This window comes from Cucumis melo, chromosome 9 (genome assembly GCF_025177605.1).
Source record: "Cucumis melo cultivar AY chromosome 9, USDA_Cmelo_AY_1.0, whole genome shotgun sequence".
NCBI lineage: Eukaryota > Viridiplantae > Streptophyta > Magnoliopsida > Cucurbitales > Cucurbitaceae > Cucumis > Cucumis melo.
In genome coordinates this window covers 21,871,188-21,895,949 of record NC_066865.1, presented here as the reverse complement: position 1 = coordinate 21,895,949, position 24,762 = coordinate 21,871,188, and the positions used below count along the sequence as shown (strand labels likewise).

Below are 24,762 nucleotides of genomic sequence, written 5' to 3'. Positions count from 1 at the left end.
TATTATTGGACGTTCATGAAATGGTAATGTTGTATAAGATGTAAGATATAAATAAACATATATCTCGTTATAATCAAGTTTAAGGATGGATCGTGCCATCATTAGTTGGAACATTTTTTTCCCAGAAATTTTACCTTTGGATGGAATTTCACTCACTCTATTTATGTTGGTTTCTTACTTTTTTTTTCATCTTTATTAAAGATAAATTATTTTAGTATACATTTTTTAAAATAACAAAACATTAGAACTATTTATAAAATATGAAAACATAAATAAAAATAAAGGTTAAAAGTTCAGGTTTTCAATCTCGAAGAAGTCCTCTTGTATGGATGATATTATCAGACATGAAAGGAAAAAGATTATATAAAACCAAGTTATTCAAAGCTTCATTGATTCGTTAAACAAAGTTGAAAATTGAAAAGTTGAAAAGCCAACTCAAATAATCAAAGATGCAAAAGCAAAATTTGATTTCTACCCATCTAATTTCATGTTTATATTCCCAAATCATAAACCACTATTCAATGGTCTCCAAACTTCGGTTAGTTGAATCTCAGAAAATTAGGATGTTATAAGAGTAAAAGGACTTTCTTCTTTCTTTTCTTCTTCTTTTTTAAACCATAGTAAATAACAAATTTACTGAAAATATTTACAAAATATAGTAAAATTTTAGATTTTATCAATAATAAGTAACTTCTATTGGCTTTTATCACTTTGTACTTCGTCCATAAAGTGTTTATCATTGATTGAATATAAAATTTTACTATATTTTATAAATATTTTGATTTATTTTGCTATAAAATTCTTTATTAAAAAAACAGCCATGTATTTACCTACTTACGAAATTGTATTGAAGCCAAATTCTTTCAAAGTAGATGATGGGATGTCTGATTTTTCAAAAGTTGAGTTGGTATAGTTTTTTTTTGCATTGTTCGTTGTATGTTTATAGCAAATTTAAACATTTCAATAGGCAAGAAACTCTTAGAAGATTGACAATTCAATTTTTACTCTACTGTTATTGAACTATAAAGATATAATACATTCACATCTTTGGCACAAAAGGAACAAATACAATAACAAAAGGAAAAAGAAAAACTAATCTCAAAGTCGATTAACCATAACCTAGCTCTACCTAGCTCTCTAATTTCAATGGAACAAGGCCTTTTTGCCTTTTAAGAAGTTAGGACTACAAACCTCCATTAATCTAGGAGATCAAACAATGGAAGAAAAGGTCACTCCCACAATTTAATTGCTAATTTTACACCGTTGGATAAAGCTTCTACGACTCCATATCATGATTTCAAATCCAACAATTAGTAAACCACCTACTCCACAACTCATTTTTTGTAGATTTAATCTTCGAGTAGCCGGAAAACGAGAGGCAGACCATGGGCAGGTCGTAGCGAGAGCATTATAGAAGGCGAATGTCGATAATCTGGCGACAAAGAGAAGGAAAACCTAGACAAAATAAGAGTCAAAACAATCTTATACTCCATAAAGGTCAAATGCCTACCAACACACATTCTTCCTCCAAAGCCAAAGGGCAAATAACCCATCTTGTGTGTGCAACCTCCCGAAACAGTGTCGTTTCGGAACCTCTCGGGGTGAAATTCATTGACTTGGTGACCCCAAAGAGCTTGGTCATGGTGCATGGATACAACATCAATCCACATGTTGGTGCCATTAGGGATTGTGAGTCCATTAATTATAATGTCTTTCCTTGCTTGTCTTTGTACATTTGGAGCCGATGGATACAAACGTAGGACCTCACTCATCACCCATCCCATCTGCAATAATTTTAGGGTTAGATTATTGATTACTACCACCCAACCAAAAACAACAATTGCTATTCCAATAATAGTATTTCTTTTGTCGAATACTCTAATGAATTTTTGCTCTAATAGTTTTGAAGTATTTATGAAGGGTTGAGTTTCTAATATTATATCTTTTAAAAGACTTAGGAATATTTTTAAGTATTTATGCAAGCATATTTCTTTTTTAATTTAATTTAGAAAGAAAATAAGTTAGAGAGGTTAATTTTAACAATTTAGTTTATTTTTAAAAAACATTGATTAAGTTCATAGATATTATTCTCATTTAAAACACTAATTTTGAAAGATCAAAAGAGAAAGAATATATTGTTTTTTGTTTAATGAAATTTTAAAGCCTCATCTCATCTGACTTTTACATTTTAAAAGAATAACAATAAAAAAAAAAAGTGATTTTAGAATCTTTGAAATTTCTCTCAAATTTAGGTAGAAGGGGTGCTTACCTTATTAACTTAATTTCAAAATTTATGCAAGTAATTTTTAAAAACTTGTTTTTAGAATTTAACTAAAATACATTACAGATTAAAAAATTAGTAAATATTTTAAATTAGAATTAAAAAAAATGAAAGATTAAAAGGAGGATTAATTAAAAAAAGTGTTAATTGGTTACCTTTTTGAGTGAAGAAAGGTTAGTGAAATCAAAGTGAGTTTGTAAATTATGACCAAAAACTTCTTTAATTTCCTCTCTCAATATTGTTTGCCATTCAGAATGAACAGCCAATAGCATCAAAGTCCACGTCAAAGCCAACGCCGTCGTTTCATGTCCACCGAAAAAAAACGTTTTACATTCATCAATCAGCTCCGCCGTGCTCAGCCTCCTCCCTTCTTCTCCTCCTCCGCCACCACTACTCTCTTTCAAAAGCAAACTCAAAAGATCATTCTGCTGCTCCGTCGTCGTCCTCTCCGCCACCGCATCTTCTCTCCTCTCCGTAATCACCGACCGAAACAACTCGTCAATTTCCTCCCCGAGAAGTTTGGCCTCCCGTGCCTTGGCGGCGTTTAAAAGCCCGACGAAGGGGACGCCGACAAGGCGGTTAGTTTTGAATAGAGTGATTTGGAGTTGGCGGAGTTTGTTGAAGACTTGTCGGCCGCTTTCATGATGGATTCCAAAGCTGGTTTTGGCAATGATTTCGCCGGCGGTGGAAGTTATCTCTTGCTCGACTTCGATTTGAGGGTTGCCGGAGATGACGAGGTTAGCCCATCTCTCCACCATCTTGGTGGCGGACTCCACCATTAAGCTTGCCATTGCCTGTTTTATTTTGTCAATAGTATTATATAAAATTAATTAAAATGAAGTTTGATTAAAATAAATAAACATTGCCAATTATAGAATTAAAACTCAAAATATTACTAAATATAAACGCATTGCAAATTTTGTTGTGGATGGACATAGAAAAAAATTAGATTTAATTCTCAATATCCTATATGTAAACTAGCATGAATCTATATATGTGATAATTTACCATTAATAAAATGCTATCAACAATACATATACGATATTGATATATTTTGTTATACTTGTACATTTTTTAAAAAATATTGATATATATTTAACTATTATCGAGGGTTTCATGCTTCAATTATCCAATATTAATGTGTTCGTTTGAAAGGGTCAAAGAATATAAAAAACTTAAGAAAATGAAGAACACGTGACAATATTTATTCATGCATATAGTTATATACTTATATGTACGTTTGGATGTGATGTGTTTTAAAGGTGCGTATAAATTTTTGTTATATATTTATAAATAAGTTAGTCGTTTTGTTATATAAAAATAACCCTTTAAAAACTGAAAAAACCGACAAAATAAATAAAGAAATATATCCATAAGTGCATTCCTACAATTTTGAAAATGCCCTTTTAGCATCTTCTCAACAAAAAAAAGTAGAAAAAAAGGTGTTAGTTTGAATAATAATACATTTCCAAATTTTGCTAGCCAAACTTTCTTAAATATAACAATTTAATCTTTAAACTTTGATTGGAGACGATTTAGTTTCTACACTTAATAAAAAAAATATATAATAAAAGTAGTTTGATAATTAATTAAAAGATAATCAAGTTTCGTTATTGTTAAACCTAAAACTTAAAATAACCAAATCGATCAAAATTAATTAAATATGATAAGATTTTTTCCAATAAAACTAAACTGCTTTAAAATTCGAAGATAGATATTATTAAATTTGTAAAAGTCGGCATTCAACGACTAAGATATGATCACAATTTTAAAAATACAAAAACCTAAATGGACAATTCCAAATCCATCAACTAAATGGTTATAATTTCTCTGAAAATTTAAAGATTCAAAGTGATTTTCAACGGATTTAATGAAAAACGAACCTTCAAGTTGGAAGGATTAAATGCAGGGGTGATGATATGTCTTTGGCGAACCCATTCATCTCCTTCAGCCATTACCAAACCATTTCCAAACATTGATTTCCTGTCATTTTTGAACACTGATGGCTTTCCCCAATTCTTTGCTTTTACTTCTTTTGATAATATCTTCACAAATTCTGGGTCTGCTATATACAAGAATGGCTCTGTCCCCAACCAGTATGTAAATACTTTTCCTGCGATAACATAGACAATAATTCATCATGAAATTAACGAAGAAGAACGAATAATATAATAATGTGTCAGTTTCTTTCTTATATAAGAAGGCTTACCGTACGTAGTTTGCCACCGAGCAAAATACGGGAAGACGGTCGAATGAATATTGTGAGTAATTAGTTGATCATCATGAGAGAAGGAATCTTCAAATGTACTATTAGGGTTGTTTACATTCTTCATTTTCATCTTCATTTTCATTTCACTGATATTTCCAAGAGGAAAACATGGGGTTGGACCTCTAAACCCATTTCTCTTAAGCTTTTTATGTACTAAAAATGGTGAAACCCAACAACAGAACAATACCCTCAAAACAAACAAAATAAATAAACCAAAAATCACTAACCCAATACCTTCAAATATCTCAACCAACATCTCTCTCTCTCTCTCTCTCTCTCTTCTCTATAGAGAAAAAAGAAATGAAATAATCTCAAATTCCCCTTTGTTTGATGTTTGAAAAAAAAATGGAATTTTATGGGTATTTATAGTACCATATGTACTTTGAGATTAAAATAAAAAATAATATATGTTGGGAATTTTTAAGTATTAATTAAATTTGAAGAAGACATTTTCAACAAATATCTTTTTTTGAATTTCAAGTCCAGCATTTTGACCCTTTTGTGGGGGAGAAGAATATATATTTGTAAACTTTTTTTAATTATATCTAAAATGGAAAAATATGTGAAAGTTTTTCTTTTTCTTTTGGGTATAAAGTTTCAATTCTTACCTAATTCCAACTTTATTTTATATATGATCGTCATTATATAATGTTTATAATAAAGTCTAAACCATATATTATATATTTATTTTTTGTTTGACCTTTTATATATATATATATATGTATATGTACCCAAGCTAGCTTGTCTAAATCATAGGTTTAAAAGTCCCTACACATATTCAACCTTAATTTTTTAATTGTCTATTTCTTGGTTCCTCAAAGTTGAAAATTAAAGTACTTTGAGGACTATTTTGTTGTCTATATGTTAGAATCAAATTATACATATTTTTTTTTCCTTGTCTAAAACAAACATTTAGCTCTTCACATGTATAATATAAAATTTTGAACGCTTCATACGTGGGTAAAATATTTGTATTATTGTCTCTCTTCTCAATGGAAGGGAATATAGATCGATAAAATGGTGACGATTTGTACTACTTCTTTGAAGGCATCAATAAATATAAGGGTAAAAGAATTTGAATCTCTAAACATAAAACATGATCAAAATTATTGTTTAATTGTGTCAAATAGTTTACAAGCTAGATTTCTTCTATACTAAAATATTTTTAGATTATCGTGGAGTTGTACACGATCCCAATTACCTATACTATTTTTGGAACTAAGTGGTATCTAAAAATAATTTGTTATAGGTCTAAAGGACTCGAACCTCTCAACTTTACGGTATGTTCTGTTTTGTTGTGTTTTTGTATGGGCACGTGGGACAAATGGGAAGGAAAAATGAGGGGGCGGACACGGCCAAGAAATGGACCAATGAAAATATGACAAATTGGATAATCCTTCAAACACGGAGGTGAAGACTAATATAGTTTTCTTTCTTTTGGTCAACTTTGTTTATCTGCCCAAATTCTCACACACATCACACGTGTCCCTATATATCTTATTTCTCAAACAAAAGCCAATCAACTTGGAATATTAATTACTCTCACTAACCACAACTTCTCCTCTCTTTTCTCCTTTTCTAACTTCATTCAAGATAAATTAAAATAACCCAATTAGGTAAGTGCATGTCACAACCCTTTTGGGTTCAAAGATATAACCAACTCACAATCCCTAATTTGGGTGCTTTAGGTTAAACTCTCATCCTTTAAAAACTCTTAGATATAGCAAAATGTTTCTAGGATATTTAGGTAAGCGATGAAGGTTTTGTGGCAATTAGTATGATTACAGCGTGGTATATATTCATATTCTTCCTTCCTTTTGTTAGTCACGTATGTATTTTATGATATATAAATTTACTGTTGTTGTCACGTGAAAGTCAGACCTATACATTTTACCCATTTGAATTTTTGCGTCAGATGTAATAACATATTACTATAAGAAAACTAAAATCTTCCTAATTTACAAATCTTCACTACTATAATTCTCTTGGAAGTTAATTTTACATCGTTGTGATGGTTAAATCGAGGACATTCCTTGAGCCCTGATCTTCAACTAAACCATCTAGCTAGTTAGACTAAACATGATGTGAAATGAGAATTCAATAAAAACAAATGAACACCCCTATATACTTTCAATGCTAATCAATCCTAACTCAACTCAACACAATACCGCTTAGGGTCAACTAATTATACTTTTACTTTTTCACTTCAACGTAAAGGTGTGTTGTTCATAAAACCACATTGCTATCGTTTTTTAAGTGAGTTTGGCTTGAGAACCTCCAAACATGTGACACAAATGTTTTTCAAGTGATATCGGTAAGACTAACTTGCAAAATGTGTTTTCTTTTTTTCCCTTTTATATCATCTTCCTTTTCTTTATTTAAAACTAAAAAAATAGCACATAAAGAGAGAAAAAAAAATGTAGTCAAAGGCAAAGAATAAAATAGCAATATAGTAATAAAGTAGCAATATGTATATTTATATTTTAATGTGTTACACATACTTGGTTTATATATATTTAAAAAAAATAATGAAAACAAAATTTACATAAAATATCTAAGATTTTTCAATTAAATGTAAATATTTTGTGAAATATTCTTTTTTTTTTTTTTATAATTTCTCTTAATTAACCTAAATTTAAGTTATTCATACAAAATTTTTGAAAATTGAGGCTATTGGTAAAAAAATATATAAGCTTGAAATTTCGGACACCAAAAATTTATATTTATATCCTCCAGCAGCCTAATTCGTCGACTAGTTTTGTGAGAATATATTTGAAATCTCCAAAAAGTTGGTTCCTTTTTGGTGGATCGTTTCCGCCAGATTTGGGTCTGATCCAATTCTTAATCACTTTCCTCTCGCAAATTCAAATGTAGAGACTCACAATCTTTCTCCCATTCAACCCCATTTTGCCATTATCTTTTTGAAGCTTACTCCTTCTCTCCAGAAGCTATGGAGTTCACTGAGTCTTACAAGCAGACTGGGCCCTGTTGTTTCTCTCCCAACGCCCGTTTCATCGCTGTGGCCGTCGATTATCGCCTTGTTGTTCGCGACACTCTCTCCTTCAAGGTCTCTCTCTCTCTCGATTCATTCTATTATTTTGAAATTTTAACTTATATTCTGATCTCAACATTTCGCCGATGTATAACTAAACGATTAGGGTATTTGAGAATGAGAATTTCTGTGTATCTTTGTTTAAGCAGCATTGCCGAATTGTTTAACCAAGTAGGATACATTGAACTGAAGTGAGCTGATTTGGGTGTTTTTCTTATGAGTCCCTATTTAGGATAAATCCATCTAGAAGCTATTTTCATTTTACAGTGAAGATCAATAAAACATCTTATTGTTCTATTCCAATTTTTAGGCAAAACCATTTACCCAGAGTAGCTTCCGTTCTGTTGCTAAATAGATTTGTTGTAGATCAGCAAGGATGTAGCCAATTTGGACCTTATAGGGCTGAATTGGTAAATGTAAATGCAAAACTATGAGATTGTAAGATCTCAGTATGATCTATTGGAACTGAAGCATTCTAATCGAGTTGCATTGACATGCTGGAGAATCTCTCCCGACCTATTTGTTAGTGCTTTCCTCTTCTTTATATGCAGGGTATCTATGATTGCTCTCGTGCTACTTCTAAATCATTGTGTACTCTTGTCTCAAGAATCGTAAAATTTTCGTTAAAACCACAACAGAAACATAAATATGGGAGAAAGGAAGGTTTAGAAGTATGACCATCTTAGTAGCAACAGTATATAATAGATTTACGATGATGCATGTAAAACTTGATGTTAGTTGTTTCGATTTTTTTACATTGACAGATAAAAGTGACGCAAGTAAACTTTGTTCTTGCTTTGATTTTCTGTTCTGGTGGGGTGGAGAATCCAATGGAAACTTGAGCAGTAGCTTGGTTGTGAGGTAAATGTAGCTTTGCTCATCAAGACGATATATAACTTAAACGATGCAATGCAGGTTGTCCACTTGTTTTCCTGTCTGGACAAGATAAGCTACATTGAATGGGCCCTTGATTCTGAATACATTCTGTGTGGTCTATATAAAAAACCAATGATACAGGCATGGTCATTGACACAGCCTGAATGGACGTGCAAGATAGATGATGGTCCAGCCGGCATTGCATATGCCAGATGGAGCCCAGACAGCCGTCACATATTGACCACATCAGATTTTCAACTACGGTTGATAGTCTGGTCCTTGGTAAATACAGCCTGCGTACATGTGCAGTGGCCAAAGCATACTTCCAAGGGAGTTTCATTTACTAAAGATGGGAAATTTGCAGCGGTTTGCACTCGTAAAGATTGCAAGGATTACATTAATCTCATTTCTTGTCATACATGGGAGATCATGGGTGTTTTTGCTGTTGATACTCTGGATTTGGCAGATCTTGAATGGTCGCCAGATGATAGTTCTATTGTGGTCTGGGACTCGCCTCTTGAATATAAGGTGATATCATCCTGTTTTAGTTTTAAATATTTACTGGATACTTCTGGTGCATACATCTTGTGAAACTGACCAATGTAAAAGTCCATTTTTTGTCATTCCTCTTCTTCTTCTTCATATCTTCTGCTTTATTTTATAGAGATGAATGACTATACTTGGCCATAGAAACAGAGTCTATTTGAATTAAAACAAAACAATAAAACTACTACACCATATGGGTCCATAAAGATTACACCTATGAGCTGAAGAATGATAAGTAGATTTTGGTATATTTTGTACTGAAATGAGTCTTTGTGAGCTAGGGAGTTTTATACCTATTTTCTATTCAATGAATCGGTTGATATCACAAGACCACTTCCATCGTCATATCATGATAATCGAGAAGATGTTGAAGATACCCCAAAAGTCTATAAGGAACTTGGATATTCTTCAGGAAAAATTTACTTTGTAGGATCCTTTGTACTCTCTCCTCCCTCCTTTGTCTTCTTTCTTTTTTTTTTTTTTTTTAATTTTATAATTCCTTCCAATTGGAGTCTTTTAGTCTGCTTAAAAGTCATAATACTGATTATTATGGTGTGAAACCAAAATTCTAAAAATAATTTTGAATCCTTGTTCTTTGAGAAGTCATGTTTTAAAACAACGGAAATTGAAACAATACATGTCATATGGCTAATTAATTTTAATACTGAATTAAATAAAGACAATAATATGTAAAGCTCGGGTTGTTTTTTCAGGTTTTGATTTACTCTCCAGATGGAAGGTGTCTATTTAAGTATCAGGCATATGAAAGTGGACTTGGTGTAAAAAGTGTTTCATGGTCACCTTGTGGACAGTTTTTAGCTGTTGGTAGTTACGATCAGATGTTGAGAGTTTTAAATCATCTGACATGGAAGACTTTTGCTGAGTTTATTCATGTATCTACCGTTCGTGGTCCTAGTTCCACTGCTATTTTTAAGGTAATATTATTTTGTCTTTCCAGTTACTGTTCTATGATCCTTTTCTATTAAAAAAAAAAAAAAAAAAAAAAAAAAGAGCTCATTTCTTTCCCTTTCATGTTTAGGAGGTGGACGAACCATTACAGCTTAATATGTCAGAATTATGTCTCGATGATGATTCTGGTAAATTTTATTTTCTGAAGTGACCTTACATTAATCTATTGTCTGTAAATTTCTAGTTAACATTGTAAAAAAAATGTCCTTTGTTTACCTGCATAGACTATTGTAGATGGTAGTTGATCCTAATTTTTCCTGAATACGTTCTTTTATAGTTTCGGTATTTTAGTGTGAGGTCTTTATCTTTTTCCCGCCACTTAAGAAAGACCATTCGAAATGCCATACCATCAGTTTTCTTTCACTACCCATCCTAGCTCAATTTTCAATTTTCCGTAAATTTGCAGTTATGTGGTGTTATCTTCATAAAGAGGCCATCTATTCTCTGAAATGGGTACCACAAAAGGCCAATAAATATCATAATCTTGGCCATCGACTTATCGGAACAAAATTAGACTACTAATTTTTCAGTCAGTCTCTTCTTCCTTCACATGGTTTTGAAATCACAACATGATGTGTGAAATCAGCCCATCAATTAGTCTTACGTCTTTAATTTTATACTATTCAATTTTTAAACATTCGAACTACTTCATTGCTAATTGCTTTATCCGTACGTTTTTCTTATTTTCAAGAAGATTCTACCGAAGGACACTTCAGGGTCAGATATGAAGTTACAGAAGTACCTATTACTTTGCCATTCCAGAAACCCCTTGCTGACAAACCAAATCCTAAGCAAGGCATTGGTAAACCCTCTGTTCCTGCCAAATGAGAATGCATGCACAATCATTTTCTTCTCTTTCAAATAGTATTTAAAATTTATTAAGGTATAATGTATTTCTGGACTTTATGGGGTTTGTGTTCTATATATCGTACGAGAGTAAAACCTGACATAGTATTGTTTGTTTTTGTTGTATACTTGGCATGAAGTACATAGTAAAACGTAAATATTCAATTGCATAAAGAACTACTAAAGGTAAGCCTACCAAAATCAAGTTACACAATTCGGATTATCTGTTTGTTGTCAACAATAAGTTTGAACATCCCTCTGGTGTTTTGTATTAGATGAGAAGATATCATCTGTCTCCTAAATATGGTTTTATCGTTAATTTATATAACAGGTCTCATGCTATGGAGCAAGGATAGCCAATACATCTGTACACGCAACGACAGCATGCCGACGGCTCTTTGGATTTGGGACATTCACCATCTAGAACTAGCAGCCATCTTGGTGCAGAAAGATCCTATCCGAGCAGCAGCTTGGGATCCGACGTGCACACGTCTTATTCTCTGCACCGGTAGCCCGCATTTATACATGTGGACCCCTGCAGGGGCTTATTGCGTAAACGTCCCTCAATCGGAATTCGCAATAACCGACCTGAAATGGAATTCAGATGGTAGCTGTGTTCTCCTCAAGGACAAAGAAGCGTTCTGTTGTGCTGCTGTTCCTGTTCTACCAGAATCAAGTGATTATAGTTCGGAGGAGTAATGATCATTCCTTATGAAATGGTACTTTCTTGACTTTAGAGTAATGGAACTTAGAAATCAAGAGGTTTTGATTGAGTTGAGGAGCTCTCTTTTAGGAGAATTTTAGGTACAGGTCTATATCAGAATTTGGAAGATGTAATTACCAATTAGTATGAAGATGAACCTCCACATTTGTTGTAACTGAGATACAATTTTAGCTTTAGGTTTTGTAGGATTTTTCTCATATACGGAGATGTACTATTAGGGAAGACGAAGGATTATTAAAAAGTAAAGTAATGTTGTATCTTAGATGTTCATAATCAGAAGAATTTGAACATTGTGTCAAAGTGTACATTTTGCTCTAATTTATTTTTCCTTTTTAATTTTTTATCAAACATCTGTCCATTCAAAAAATATTTGATTGTATTTGTAAATATTTTAGTTTATCTCACCGTATCTAGAAAGATAGGAATCAAATGGATAATGTACAAAATTTGAAAATTATAAACTAAATCTTTGAAAACTTAAGGACAAAACGACAAAACACATATTCTTGGATTGAAAACGTAATTTTGCAAATAAAGATGCTATTTGAAAGGGACAAAGTACATTGCTAGTTACTACCATGCATGTTAACCCGTGTGGACTACAAGCCCAAACTCATTAATTCAACTATTCAAATATAAGTCTTCAAAAATGGGTTGCTCACTTATAGGATCTTATTTGTTGTCTCCTTCATGTTCACAACATGAATGCTCTCCTATTTCGACTTTCTTTGAGCCTCCATCAACGGAGTCTCTTTCCCCATGAAGTGATGATAGAGTCCTCCTATGTAGTCTACATTCTTCTTTTGAGTTGGTGTGTATTTTAGTGTGGGTAATTTGGAATGATTGAAATAACATTGTGTTGATCATCACTAATCTTCAAAGTGTTGGAGATTTGATTAATGGACTTTGATATATCCTGAGAACTAATAAAATGTAAATTTGGTGGTAAGGTCCTTAGGTTCCATCGACTCTGACAACAAACAAAACCAAGTTCTAAAAAGACCACATCAAGCTCCATGTCGATGGTGAACGTAATGTAAAGACAAAAATGATAAACTTTGGGTATGTAATTTAAAGTTTCGATCAGTCAATTGATGTGCAACAAAGGGAAAAATATAAGTCCAACTTATGACCAGAAAATCATCCTTTATATGAAAGAGAACATTTTACTTCATACCTAATTGATATTTCAAAAGCTTTCTATTACAATACTAAATTGACTATGCATACGAAATTAGACTTTTTCATCCTTTTCTTTTTTAGTGTATTTAGAAATTCATATACAAATTCATGATTAGTCCACAATGAAGATTTGTTCAAAGATTTTATAAAAAGTGTTTTTTTTTTTTTTATATTCATTAAGCATTCAAATTCGTCTCACGTCTCTTCTTCTTCCGGCCATTCCCCGGCGGCGGGTCAGACTTTCCGGCATCCAACGGAAAGTTCAACTTAGCTTTTCTTCCCCTTATCTTAAAAGCAGCAGAATCATAAGCCCTAGCCGCATCAACATCCGAATCGAAAGTCCCCAACCAAACCCTACTCCCTTTTCTACTCGGATCTCGAATCTCCGCCGCAAACTTCCCCCACGGCCGCCGCCGAACCCCTCTGTAACGCCTACCCCCATCGGGCGAGCTCGAACGCGGCGATTGTCGTTCTGGGTGCCTCTTCGGACTCTGAATCGGAGGCTCTTCTTCTTCCTCTTCCGATGGTTTCACGTACTCGAAATCTTCGAATTCGAGTTTGAATCCGAAATCTCGGAGAGTGGAGAAGGAATGGGAGTCTTGTAGAAGATGGTATCGGATGAGGTTTAATGGTGAGAACTCGTCGTCGTTGTCTTCTTCAACTGGTAGTTCCATTGTTATGAGATTTTGAACACTTGAGGAATGGTTTTGGGAAGAATTTATAGTGTTGGAAATTACCATTGCGTCTACCGACACGTGTACACCGAATTCTACTTGTTCACATTATACAAAGGGTAATTTTGGAATTTGGAAAAAAACATAAAAAAAAAATAATGTAATTCAAAATCCAAACAAAAAGTAACATTTCTATTAATTTATATTTTGTATTTGATTTTAAGGTAGACATGATATTGAAAAATGCAAAGAGGTGTTGTGAAATTGAAGTTTTAGTAATTTATTAAATGTGCTTTAGACAAAGTGCACCACTCTCTTTTAAATTGAGTAATTGAAGGTTTTATTATTATTTTTGGACCCATGTTTTCTAAAAGATTTTAGACAATTATTTGACTTTGTTGAGTTTTATGTTTAATTTTTGTCACCTAGTGGAAAAGGGTTGGGATGAGTACCCCTCGAGATTAGACTTTCATCTTCCTGTTATTTTCAACCCTTCATAGTCCTAACATTTTCTAGACAGATAAGAATCACTTTGGAATATACTTTGTTCTTACATATATGCTTTCTAAGAAATTTTTCAAGAAATCACCCAAATGTCTATCGGAGATGGTTGTTATAATGTAACAAATAGTCTTACACTATTAGATTAGATAGATGAAGAGAAATAGAAAAAAGAAACGTTTCAAATGTCTATCGAGTAATTATTAGAGATAATGTTTGATTTTCAAATTTGCATCCAGTACCTATCATGAGGGTGGCTACATTGTAGTTGCCATGCCTTACATGAAAAGTTGAAGTGACTCTATCTCAATTTACTCAATTAAAGTGATTCATAATTGCTAAGTCGTAAAAAATTCATTTATTGTAATCCCAACTAGGAAAGATTTACCTGATCTAATCCTTTTTTTTTTTTTAATTAGGCGATGAAAACCTAACTAATCTAGAAATACAAATCAACGAAGTTACATGATGAATGCACCATTTCTCAACTCATCAGCTTACTTAAAGGTTTGAAAAATTATAGAGTAGAAATTACAGAGTCTATAGCACAATACATTCAAGTCAGAGTCCTGTACTCTCAAATAAGCTACAACAAAACATACATTAAAAGTTTATATTTACTCGTATAACTTCAAATGACATAAATGATTTTCAATCTTCGACATATTTTTCTTCAAAATATTTAAAAATCGTATCCTAAACTTTTAGATGGTACCAAATAGATGTATATGGATCCTATTTTACTCGATATATCACTAATACAAACTTTCAAATAGGTAATATTTTGTGATGTATATATCTAGGTTTAAAAGTTAGGGGAAATCACTTGAAGACAAAGTTGTCCTAAATGTAGGGACTCACCTCCATTAACGACAACCCAAGTTGCTCATATATTTAATATCAAATCCACTCCATTTACAAGTAGGAGCACACGTCTTTCACTCGAAAACAACCCATCAATCTTATCTCATCGTCATCTTCATCCTCACGTTGACTTGGAGTGAAGACTTTCACTGACTATTTATACGTATTTAAAGTTCTATCGATGAATGACAAATGAATTGATCTAGATATTTAAGTTTAGTATTCTTTTTTTAGAAATAATATCTAAGTTTAAACATTTTCATAAGATTGAAATCTTAATATTTTGTCAACATCGACGTTTAAAACTTATAATAATCTTAATAACTATATTTATCTTCGTTCCATGATATCATTTTGCAAAAACAACTGTTGGTTTGATTTGATGTCGTATTTAATTACTTTCTATGGGACCTATCTCTCCAAAAGAAAATGTCGATCTACTCCTATCCTATAATAAATTTATCACTCAATGTTAATCCAAAGTATATCTCATTAAGGTCTCTATAGAATTTGGTGGGGAGATATATTAAAGAGTGTCCCACATGTTCCTTTGTATGAGTTTAAACTAATAAATTCCTAGTGAGGTACATCATGTAAGAATAATTTGACCTTTAACTTCTCATATTGGTAAAGTTGAAGAATATAAATTTGGGTTAAATCTTAAAATATTAATTTATTGATTTGAAGTATTAAGAGTACTAAACACATTCTAAGCTTTAGATGTCCAATACGAGCATATGTAACTCAATTGGCACAAAGTTTGTACCATCAATCTGAAAGTTAAGAGTTCAATTCTCTAACCTCTCGTCAAGAAAAAAAAAAGGAAACTTAGTTTAAGAATAAACTAATAATGTAACAAACAAAATGCAAGAAAGCATAGAAAGATTAAAAACTAGTAATTTTAACTGAAGTGTAGCAGTAATTGACATGAACTCCTATCATTAAAGTAGAAAATGTTTGATCTTCTGTCTTACAATTATCAAACTAAGAAAAAATATATAATGAAAACAAAAAACATTGAAACGGAAAAATATAACACATAAAAACGTCGTAATTGAAATGATACCTTGGACAATACTTCCATATAAAAGATTGTGAAACTTTCAACAAGTAGGGGGGGAAAAGGTGGGGTATGGAGTGGACCAAAAGAAGAAGAAAAAGGAGTAAGAGAGAAATGAAAAGGATATTATTGTTGAGGACAATGGTCTATGTCATTGCAAGTTGTGAGGGGTTTTGGTTTTAGAAGTTAAGTTCACAAACAACTTGCAAGAATATATGATGATAATAATAATACTCACAAAACCAAAAATAAATATCAAAACTATGGGTATGTGTAGAAGCCAAGGGCTCTATCAATCTGGTATTCTTTCATGTGAACCCCACAGTTGTTATATTTATTGTCGTATGTCAATTGTACGAACGGTTTACAGGCACTAGATTCATAAATTTTTGTCGCAAATATTAATTTATATTCATATGCATTGAATTGTTTCAATTTCACGATTTTATATGTGGGATGTTTTCAAATCTAACAAAACTTTTTTGTTATATGTTTCTTTCAAAAAAATCTAGGTTATGTAACCGAATTGAATTGTTTCAAATCTTGTTTCTAAAGGTTACGAAACTGAATAGAATTTTGATATATGGTTTTTTTTAATGAAAATAAAATAAGAAAGTTATAAAATTGAGTCTCTATTATAAATATTGTTTAATAGATGTACATCTATACTGTCAAATGTTTTGAAGATACCAATCCTTAGTGGTTATGTAATCCACTTGACGCTTGTTAAGTTGTCTATAAACAATGGCATTTTGTGAATTTTGTAAGACACAATGTTAGTTGAAGTACCAAAATTTTTGTAAGACACAAAATATATAACATACAATCAATATGAGACTTTTTATATCTTATTATGACAATTTGGCCGACACTCGAACATGAGTATCTACATCAAGGAACAATAACATCAATCAATCAATCAATTATCTTCTAAGTTAAAAATGAATAAGGTGGATTACCGGACCTAACACGTATTAACCAATAAAATGAATAAGGTGATACGAGTTTGATTTGATTGACTTTTTATAAAAAGTAATTTTAAGTTAAAAATGTTCTGAAATACTTAGAAAAACAATTCGAACATGTCATACATCACACTGATAGAGCACATATATACAATATTGCACCTATTGGTAGAAGATAAGAATTCACACATTGAATTTAATGATGATCAATTAACACTTCTACATCAAATAGTAATAAAAATAAATAAACAAGCTTCTTAATTAATCACCATGATCAAAATATACCTTATTGTAAAAATTACGAACTTGTACATTTAAATGTGCAAAAATATTTTATCGCCGTCATTCATCGTAGGATCACTTCTCCTTCCTTACTCAATACAATGTTTTTATCATTTTCCCATCTTTTTAATATATTCTTCATTTATTTTCTAAGAACTTAGAAATACAACTAGTTGTTCTCATCATTTTTTAACCTAACATTGTTATCCGAACTAAACAATTTATTACACTTTTAGAAGATAAAATTAAAGCAACAACCAAAACCACATTATAGAATTTAAATAAAGTCACGTACCAAATAAATTCATATTAGCAATTTAACCTTTCAACACATATTCGTGATGTTTGATGGTTCAAAATTTTACATTCCAATAAATGAACAAACAAATCATACTAATCTCCAAACTTCAAAACATATCACCTTTTTCTACTTCTTCTTCTTCTTTTTTTTTTTTTTTTTTTAATTCTCATCAACTTGGATAAGCTTCATCTTAACCCTCACAAAGTTGATGGATTAATCTCTTTTTTTTTCTTTTTTTTTTCTTTTTTTTTGAAAAAAACAAACAAATTCATGAAATTTATTTTTTCACAATTTGTATTTATATATTTATATGACTGTGCATTGAGGATGTCCCATTAACGGATAAGGCGATAACGGCGGCACGTTAAAAATTCCTTTTCCATCACTGTCCCAAACCGTCGCCCAACAAGACGGCGTTAAAGGACAAACGGTACTCGGAACTCCGATCTCCCCTGTTTCCGATGACTCCTCTTTCTTCATCTCCTTCTTTCCCATTTCCACAACCTCACTCTCACTTTCCCTCCTCCTTTTCCGTCCAACATCCGAAGTCGATGGCGGATCCTCCACATCCTTCCCAGCCTCAAGAGGAAAATTCAAAATGGCTTTACTTCCCCTCATCCTAAAAGCAGCTCTGTCATAAGCTTTCGCAGCTTCAATAGCGGTATCATAAGTTCCAAGCCAAACCCGAGCCCCACGCTTACTGGGGTCACGAATCTCCGCCGCGTATTTCCCCCACGGCCGCCGGCGGACTCCTCTGTAATGCCGACTCACACCCACATCCGATTTGGCCTCAATCGAGGTTTCAACCGCCGATCCTACAGAGTAACTCTTAGGTGGAATCGCTACGTTTAGCGACGGGCGGCGTGGAGCAACCTTTGAAGGGGTGGAGGAGGAGATTTGAGATTGGTGTCCGTTGTTGTGGTGGTCGAAGTTGAGATTTGAAGCGAAAGCTTCAATGGAGTTGAAATCGTTGAGGAGATGTTGTCTGATGAGATCGAGAGTGGAAGCGTCATCCATGGAATTGGTTGATTGGTTATGAAATTGGATGAAGATTTAGAAGAAGAAGAAGAAGAAGAAGAAGAAGAAGAAGAAGAAGAAGAAATTGAGTGGAAAATTGGGAGTGAGGAACGAGAGTTTAAAAAGGATATGAAAATGGGGGCTTCTGTGGAGGTTCGAGGAAAGGGAGAGGAAAGGGGAAGGAGGAAGGGTAAAAGGGTAGTTTAGGGAATGATTTGTGATTACGAAGAAGGTTCGAAAGTGGTGTGTCGCTATTTCCGTTTTTCTCTTTTACTCTCTCTCTCTTTTGGTTGAAAAAGAAAATGGAAAATCACTTTTTTTGTCCGATGGATTTGATTTTAATTTTCGTAACTTTTAAATTTATAATTATTTTAAGAAAATTGAGGAATTTTTTGTTTGAATTATTTGAAGTTTGATGGATTTGATGCAGATGGGTTTGTTGCGTAGACGTATGTTAGTAACATATTTTCAAAAAAATTACCAACCATCTTTAATTCTATTTATAAAATATTTGATGCAATCCTGAGGTTACGAAAGTGTGCAAATTAATATAAAATTTTTCTATATAAAAAAGTTATCGTAAATAGTAAAATTGTTACGATTAAACTTTCAAATACTTTAAGACGCTGTAAACTTGTAATATTTTAAAGGTATTTGTAAGACGGATAATTTGATTTTAGTGTATGTTTCTTCCAATACTCCAATAGTGAAGATGGGTCATGAGATAAAACGATATTTAAGTTTTGATGAGTATTTGCCTATTTTGTTTTTTAACTTTTTTTTAGTTTTATTTGTATTAGTGAATTTGATAACATAAATTTTAGATATGCTATGAAGTGTAAGTAAATGTCAAAAGGAGTGGAATGCGAAATTACAAATTTGGTATTTTCCATTTTGAAGTAAGTTGGAGTTTAATCCATATTGTTTGAATAAGTTCTTCGGAAGTGTTTGGAGTAATAAATGAGTTATTATAGTTCTAGATTATTATAGTTAAGGTCTGGGATGTAGATTAAAGTTTAGATTATAATAGTATGTGTTTTGCATTGTAAATTATTTTAGTTTGAAAAAAAAATAGTAAACAATGTATAAAATAATTAAAAAATTATGAATGTCAAATAGTAAATACCCGATCAAATTGAGGGTTTTGAAATAACTGCGGTTAATTAAGAATCTTTAAATAGTATTTACTGTTGCTAAAAGTAAATGGTTATCGTAGTCTAATATAATTCTTGTCCCAAATAACCTCTAACGTTTTATAAAATTAAGTTCAATATAGGATCGTTTTAGGAAAATTTATCAAACCATCGAAACTAAATTCTAATTATAAATTGTATTAATCAAATTCTAAGTCGACCAAGTTTAGGGTATAAACTAAACAAAAATGGAGAGATAACATTAACATAACCTTATGAAATCTATGAAGGAAGCAGATTAGCAATGGAGTTAAGAAGGAGTTTAAGGAAGTAGAACCATATGCCCATAGTCATGTATTTGCCAACCATTGTGGACTATATAATATATAATATAATACACACTTCGAAGTTTGAACGAATAATTGGACATTAAGTTTTTGACCATTAAGTTCATAATGACATATTATTTAGTAAAGTTTTCATAAAACCATAATTAATACATAATAGTATGAAACACATATGCAATCTAAGAAATACGTAAAACTGTCACTTTCATTCTTGCTTAACAATAAGAATGTACGGATAACCCTAAACACATTTTTGCGAAATTCATTTAAATGGAGATTAGTAAATTTGCTACCAAAGCGTATTCTATATTTTTCAAAAATTTAACGGTTATAAAATGTTATTTCATAATTCCTAAATCTCGTTTTATGATGTGTAATTTTGGGTTATAGTAAAATAAATCAATCGAAATATTTATAAATATAGTAAAGATGTTTTATTAATGTTTATCGAGGAGGTGGCTTTTCTTTTTTTTTATAAATATTATTGGAAACTATTTTTTATATTATTTTAATTCTTAAAACTTTTAAAACGCATTAGTTAGGCCAATGAAGTTTGAAAATATCTAATTTGATATTATCCCTAATAAGCAATCAAAATAATTCAATATACCATTTTGGTCCCACAATATCATAGTTTATAATCATTTTAATGTGACAACAAAAGTTTTAGCATAAATATTGGGTGGATGGGATAATTAGGTTAAAAAGTTAACATATAATAACTAAAATTTTTAATTTTTTTTAAAAAAATTTGATTAAATAACTTAGGCTCGCTTGATAATGATTGTGTTTTAATTTTTTTTTATTTATGAACACTGATTTCGTAAAAAGAACTTATAAATGGGAGAAAAAACCACAAAACTATTTCGTATAATATGAAAAATTATTCCAATCATATAGCACTCTCATAAAACCTATGATTTCTCACACCATTTTTTCTCACTCGTAAACTAAAAAACACGAAATAGAATTTAATTAGAGCCAATCCATCTAAGCTTAAATTATTTTCGACGAGAACCATTTATATAAATTTAAAAACAAATTTATAAAAAAAGGTTTAAATTTTATAATATGATTAAATTTAAAAAAAATTTGGAGGAATATAATTATGAATTATTATGGTATTTAATTTTGGGTGACATAGAAATTTAAACAGACTTTAATTTAGCACACCAACAACTTCTCTTAATCCATAATTTGCAAGACAGATTGGAAAGATTATTGACAACTTTGGTTCCCTTTGCAAATGGCCTTCTAATAATGCAACCAAAAGTGTATATATATATATATATATATAATATTTGTAAGCTTTCTTGACCTTATTATAATTTTTATTACAAAAAAGATTGTTAAGATAACAAAAAGAAATGCAAATAGTTAAATTATTGATACCACCGAGACCTAAACCTTCTTTTCATTATTTAAATAAACTCAATAATGTCAAAAACCACTATTAATTAAAATAATTGTGCGTTAGATCATAATTTAATAATAATTTTATTCATGTAAAAGTTTTAATATTTAAAGACTCGACTAATAATGCGACACGTATCTCTATGTAATTTAAACTAAGAAAAAATATATGTTATTACTTAGATATTAAATTTATGTGATGACAATTTTGTTTCGTAGTTTTAATTTAATAATGATTTTATCATCGAACTCTAGATTATTACGTAATAATTTAGCTTTGGAGTATATATGTAGTGTTATGTATATAAGAAATCTCACAGATTGAAAAAATGGATGAAATTTATGACTAAGTTTTTGAGTATGGAAATAAAAGGATGATAGTCACGTGGGGGATCACGTGGGCGGCCTCCAGAAGATTGGAGACTTAATTTAATTAAAATATATGGATAAAAATAACTAAAATAAAATGGTCAAATTTGCAAAGAATTTTGTTTGTGGGATAAAATAAAATTTAAAATTCTACCTTTTCTTTAAAGCAACTTTTTGGGAGAATTTAAAGTAAAAATTCATTCTAGAAACAATTTTAATATTTTAAGTTGTCACCAACTTCTTATTTTACTAAAATAGTTTTTTTTGTTGGTAACGTAAGAATAAATAATAATTTTAGGTTCATTTGGTAACTATTTTATTTTTTGTTTTTATGAAAAGTTAGTAAATAATGTTTTTTTGGTCTTTATTTGACACATGGTTCTAAAAATCAGACTAAAAACTATAGTTTAAATTGATACAACCAACTACGATATGTAGATATATAAATTGATATTTTGTCCAAATTTTTCTATATATGACAAGTCGAATAATGTAATTAGATAAAAAAGCTAAATTATTGATCAAGTATTTCAACTTTTATTTCGATAAACTTTGACGACGTTGATTATTTATAATTATTTATAATTTTACATTGAAAAAAAATATTCGAAGCATTATTGTTCTAGAAGGGGCTTTAAATTGAGGGGCAGCCAACTTGAGGAGCAAGTTGCAAATAATACAAAAGCTCCTTCAAGTAAAATTGGAGTACTTTTCTTGTCAATGTGCCAAAAAGTGAATGAATTTGATCATTTTCTTTCATAATATGGGACCCTTTTCATAGGGGTAATATAGAAATTAAGAAAATTAGTTTGGAGTATTTAAATTTTATTAATAAAATAATTTTCTTCATTTGAACTTTTCCTTTCTTCGTGTAATTTGTGATTATTGTAACGTTCGTCATGTTTGAAAGTGAATTTTAGAAGGAACTGATCGATAATATAACGATTTCAAAGATCTTTCTCAATTAAACGCACAAATAATTTTTTTAAATTATCTCTACGAAATAAAAAGATAAGATTAAATAAATATTCTAGCCTCAAACCCACATTTTAATTTTAGGGTTAACAACAACAACGAAAAGATGGCTATCTTAAATTTTATTTAGGATTTTGTATTCCTAGAGGGACTTGTATACAATTAACTACCACTACCACATTTATTCCCTACAATGTTTGTGGGGTCAAAGTTGAACAACAAGAGTCATTTGTAGACAACAACCGATATAACATCTTGTTGCTCAATCGTATAGGAAGTCTACAATATCATATTAAATTTGTCACACAAGCAATTAAGTGTACATGCACATACAAGTCATCACTAGTGTCTAGTACATTAGAATATGGATTCATGTGCTATAATCATGACCTCGCAGTCACAGTTATGTGATGTTTTATAATATGGAGCAATAGGCAATATGGTATACGTGATTTATTAAAAATTGAAATTTTTTTATTTGTATTATATAATATGGGATGTAGATTGGGTTGATATTTTTTATTTTTTCAGGTTAAATTGAAAAATTCTCGAATTAATATAATAAATATAGATATTAATAAATAAATTTTTCGCTTTACTATTAATGATTTTCATATACAACCATTCAAATTTAAAAACGAAAATAAAAATAACCTAATACCCAAACTTCTTATTTGAGGTTTAGAAATCCTACGTATTTAGAAATCTAACACAAAAATATGGGTTGAAACTAATATTTTTTGTTTAATTAAAAGGAGAATTCATTGGAAAAAAGTTGTGTTCGTTTGGAGGAATTGAAACAAATTGTGTCTAACAAAAGATCTGGGGCTTGGACAGTATAGCTTTTAGAAGTCTTAATCTCAGCAATGCTTGATAAACACAATTCGTACTTTACAAGGAACCATATATACACTTCATTCTTTAATAAAGAAACTAAGTGAGTGAGTGATGGAAAATTCGAAATGGTGAGTAGGTTTTGATCAGAGAACTTACCTAACCATAAACTATAAACATCACACAAAATGTTACTACTTCTAATATAATATAAACAATACTGCTTGTAAACTTAATCATATGTGTTCTTCATTTGTCATTTACATTAGATGTCACTAATAAATGCAAATGACAACCATCAAAACGTAACAATCAAAACGACAGGAAACGAAACATAATCAGAAGGAGCAAGCCACATAAAAAATCGAGTTGTCCAAAAGTAAAGCCATTTCAAATGCATGCAATAAGAAGTCTTCAAACACCTGCGTATCCATTTCTTATATATATATATAATCAAAAAACATTCATTCAATCAAAAAAAACCCACAACCCGAAATTCAATGGCGGAACTTCGCAACCCTCAGTACTCAAAATCCCAACACTTCTCCTCCGATCAACTCCCCCGCTCTCACAAAGTCGTCAAGGCCGCCACCGCAGTCACCACTGGCACATCGTTTCTCTTCCTCTCCGGCCTACTGATGACCGGTACCGTAATTGGTCTGGCCGTCGTTACCCCATTGTTGGTCATATTCAGCCCGGTTCTTGTCCCTGCAGTGATAACGGCCTCGCTTTTATTCCTGGGATTCTTGGCCTCTGGTGGGTTTGGAGCTGCTGCAGTGGTTGTGTCGATGTGGATTTTCAGGTATATGGGTAATAATGGGAGAAATCGTCGTGGATATTTGCCGGAAAAAAGTCGCTTCAAGTTCGCCGGTAAGGGGAGAGTGGATGGTTAAATTTGGAGATGAATGAAGCGAACGGATGGATGAGTTAAGTGCATTTGGCAGAAGGGCAATGGCCGTTGGAAGATTTTGATGTACCTTAACACTGCCTTCAATGTTTGTTTAATCAATAAAACGTAGGTGAATTTTCTTTCATTTGTAGGCTTAATCTCTTTATTTGTCTCCTTCAAACCAAATTTGAGTCACCATTACTTTTATGTTCTACAACGTTTTGTCAAATGTTCTTAACCCACATGAATTTTGGTTCATTATCTAGTAGATTATGGGCTATTAGTATACTTTTAATCCTAAAGTTGAAATTTTGAACATTCATAAAGATTTCAATTCAGTTCACAACACAATGCATATTAAAATCAAATGAAAATTCTTATTATCGGCATCCC

General features: G+C 31.3%; 5 protein-coding genes across 8 annotated transcripts; 2 read left to right on the top strand and 3 right to left on the bottom strand.

The window, feature by feature from the left end:
• Window positions 1–1,207: 1,207 nt before the first annotated feature.
• LOC103482547 (cytokinin hydroxylase-like) lies at window positions 1,208–4,865 on the bottom strand. The gene is made up of 4 exons (XM_017043349.2): window positions 4,491–4,865; window positions 4,165–4,394; window positions 2,437–3,075; window positions 1,208–1,784 (listed from the first exon to the last, which is right to left on the bottom strand). Exons 1-4 carry the CDS (start codon window positions 4,804–4,806, stop codon window positions 1,350–1,352), a joined length of 1,620 nt encoding a protein of 539 aa, XP_016898838.1. The 5' UTR covers window positions 4,807–4,865; the 3' UTR covers window positions 1,208–1,349.
• Window positions 4,866–7,283: 2,418 nt separating this feature from the next.
• On the top strand, window positions 7,284–11,868 carry LOC103482545 (uncharacterized). Of its 4 annotated transcripts, none has more exons than XM_008438754.3 (6): window positions 7,284–7,617; window positions 8,518–9,006; window positions 9,738–9,959; window positions 10,064–10,121; window positions 10,685–10,795; window positions 11,171–11,868. In XM_008438754.3, the coding sequence occupies exons 1-6, from the start codon at window positions 7,501–7,503 to the stop codon at window positions 11,536–11,538; spliced, it is 1,365 nt and encodes a 454-aa protein (XP_008436976.1). In that variant the 5' UTR covers window positions 7,284–7,500; the 3' UTR covers window positions 11,539–11,868. The 4 variants fall into 4 exon arrangements, with proteins under 4 accessions (XP_008436976.1, XP_016898839.1, XP_008436977.1 ...); XM_017043350.2 differs by having other exon boundaries at window positions 8,367–9,006; XM_008438755.3 differs by having other exon boundaries at window positions 7,285–7,617; window positions 10,688–10,795.
• A 744-nt stretch (window positions 11,869–12,612) lies between these two features.
• On the bottom strand, window positions 12,613–15,999 carry LOC103482546 (ethylene-responsive transcription factor ERF106). The gene is made up of 2 exons (XM_008438756.3): window positions 15,851–15,999; window positions 12,613–13,514 (listed from the first exon to the last, which is right to left on the bottom strand). The coding sequence occupies exon 2, from the start codon at window positions 13,483–13,485 to the stop codon at window positions 12,922–12,924; it is 564 nt and encodes a 187-aa protein (XP_008436978.1). The 5' UTR covers window positions 13,486–13,514; window positions 15,851–15,999; the 3' UTR covers window positions 12,613–12,921.
• A 1,368-nt stretch (window positions 16,000–17,367) lies between these two features.
• On the bottom strand, window positions 17,368–18,693 carry LOC103482544 (ethylene-responsive transcription factor ERF105). Its single transcript, XM_008438752.3, has one exon. It carries the CDS (start codon window positions 18,407–18,409, stop codon window positions 17,699–17,701), a length of 711 nt encoding a protein of 236 aa, XP_008436974.1. The 5' UTR covers window positions 18,410–18,693; the 3' UTR covers window positions 17,368–17,698.
• A 5,183-nt stretch (window positions 18,694–23,876) lies between these two features.
• Window positions 23,877–24,514, top strand: LOC103482543 (oleosin Cor a 13-like). Its single transcript, XM_008438751.3, has one exon. The coding sequence runs from the start codon at window positions 23,981–23,983 to the stop codon at window positions 24,371–24,373; it is 393 nt and encodes a 130-aa protein (XP_008436973.1). The 5' UTR covers window positions 23,877–23,980; the 3' UTR covers window positions 24,374–24,514.
• The last annotated feature ends 248 nt before the right edge of the window (window positions 24,515–24,762 follow it).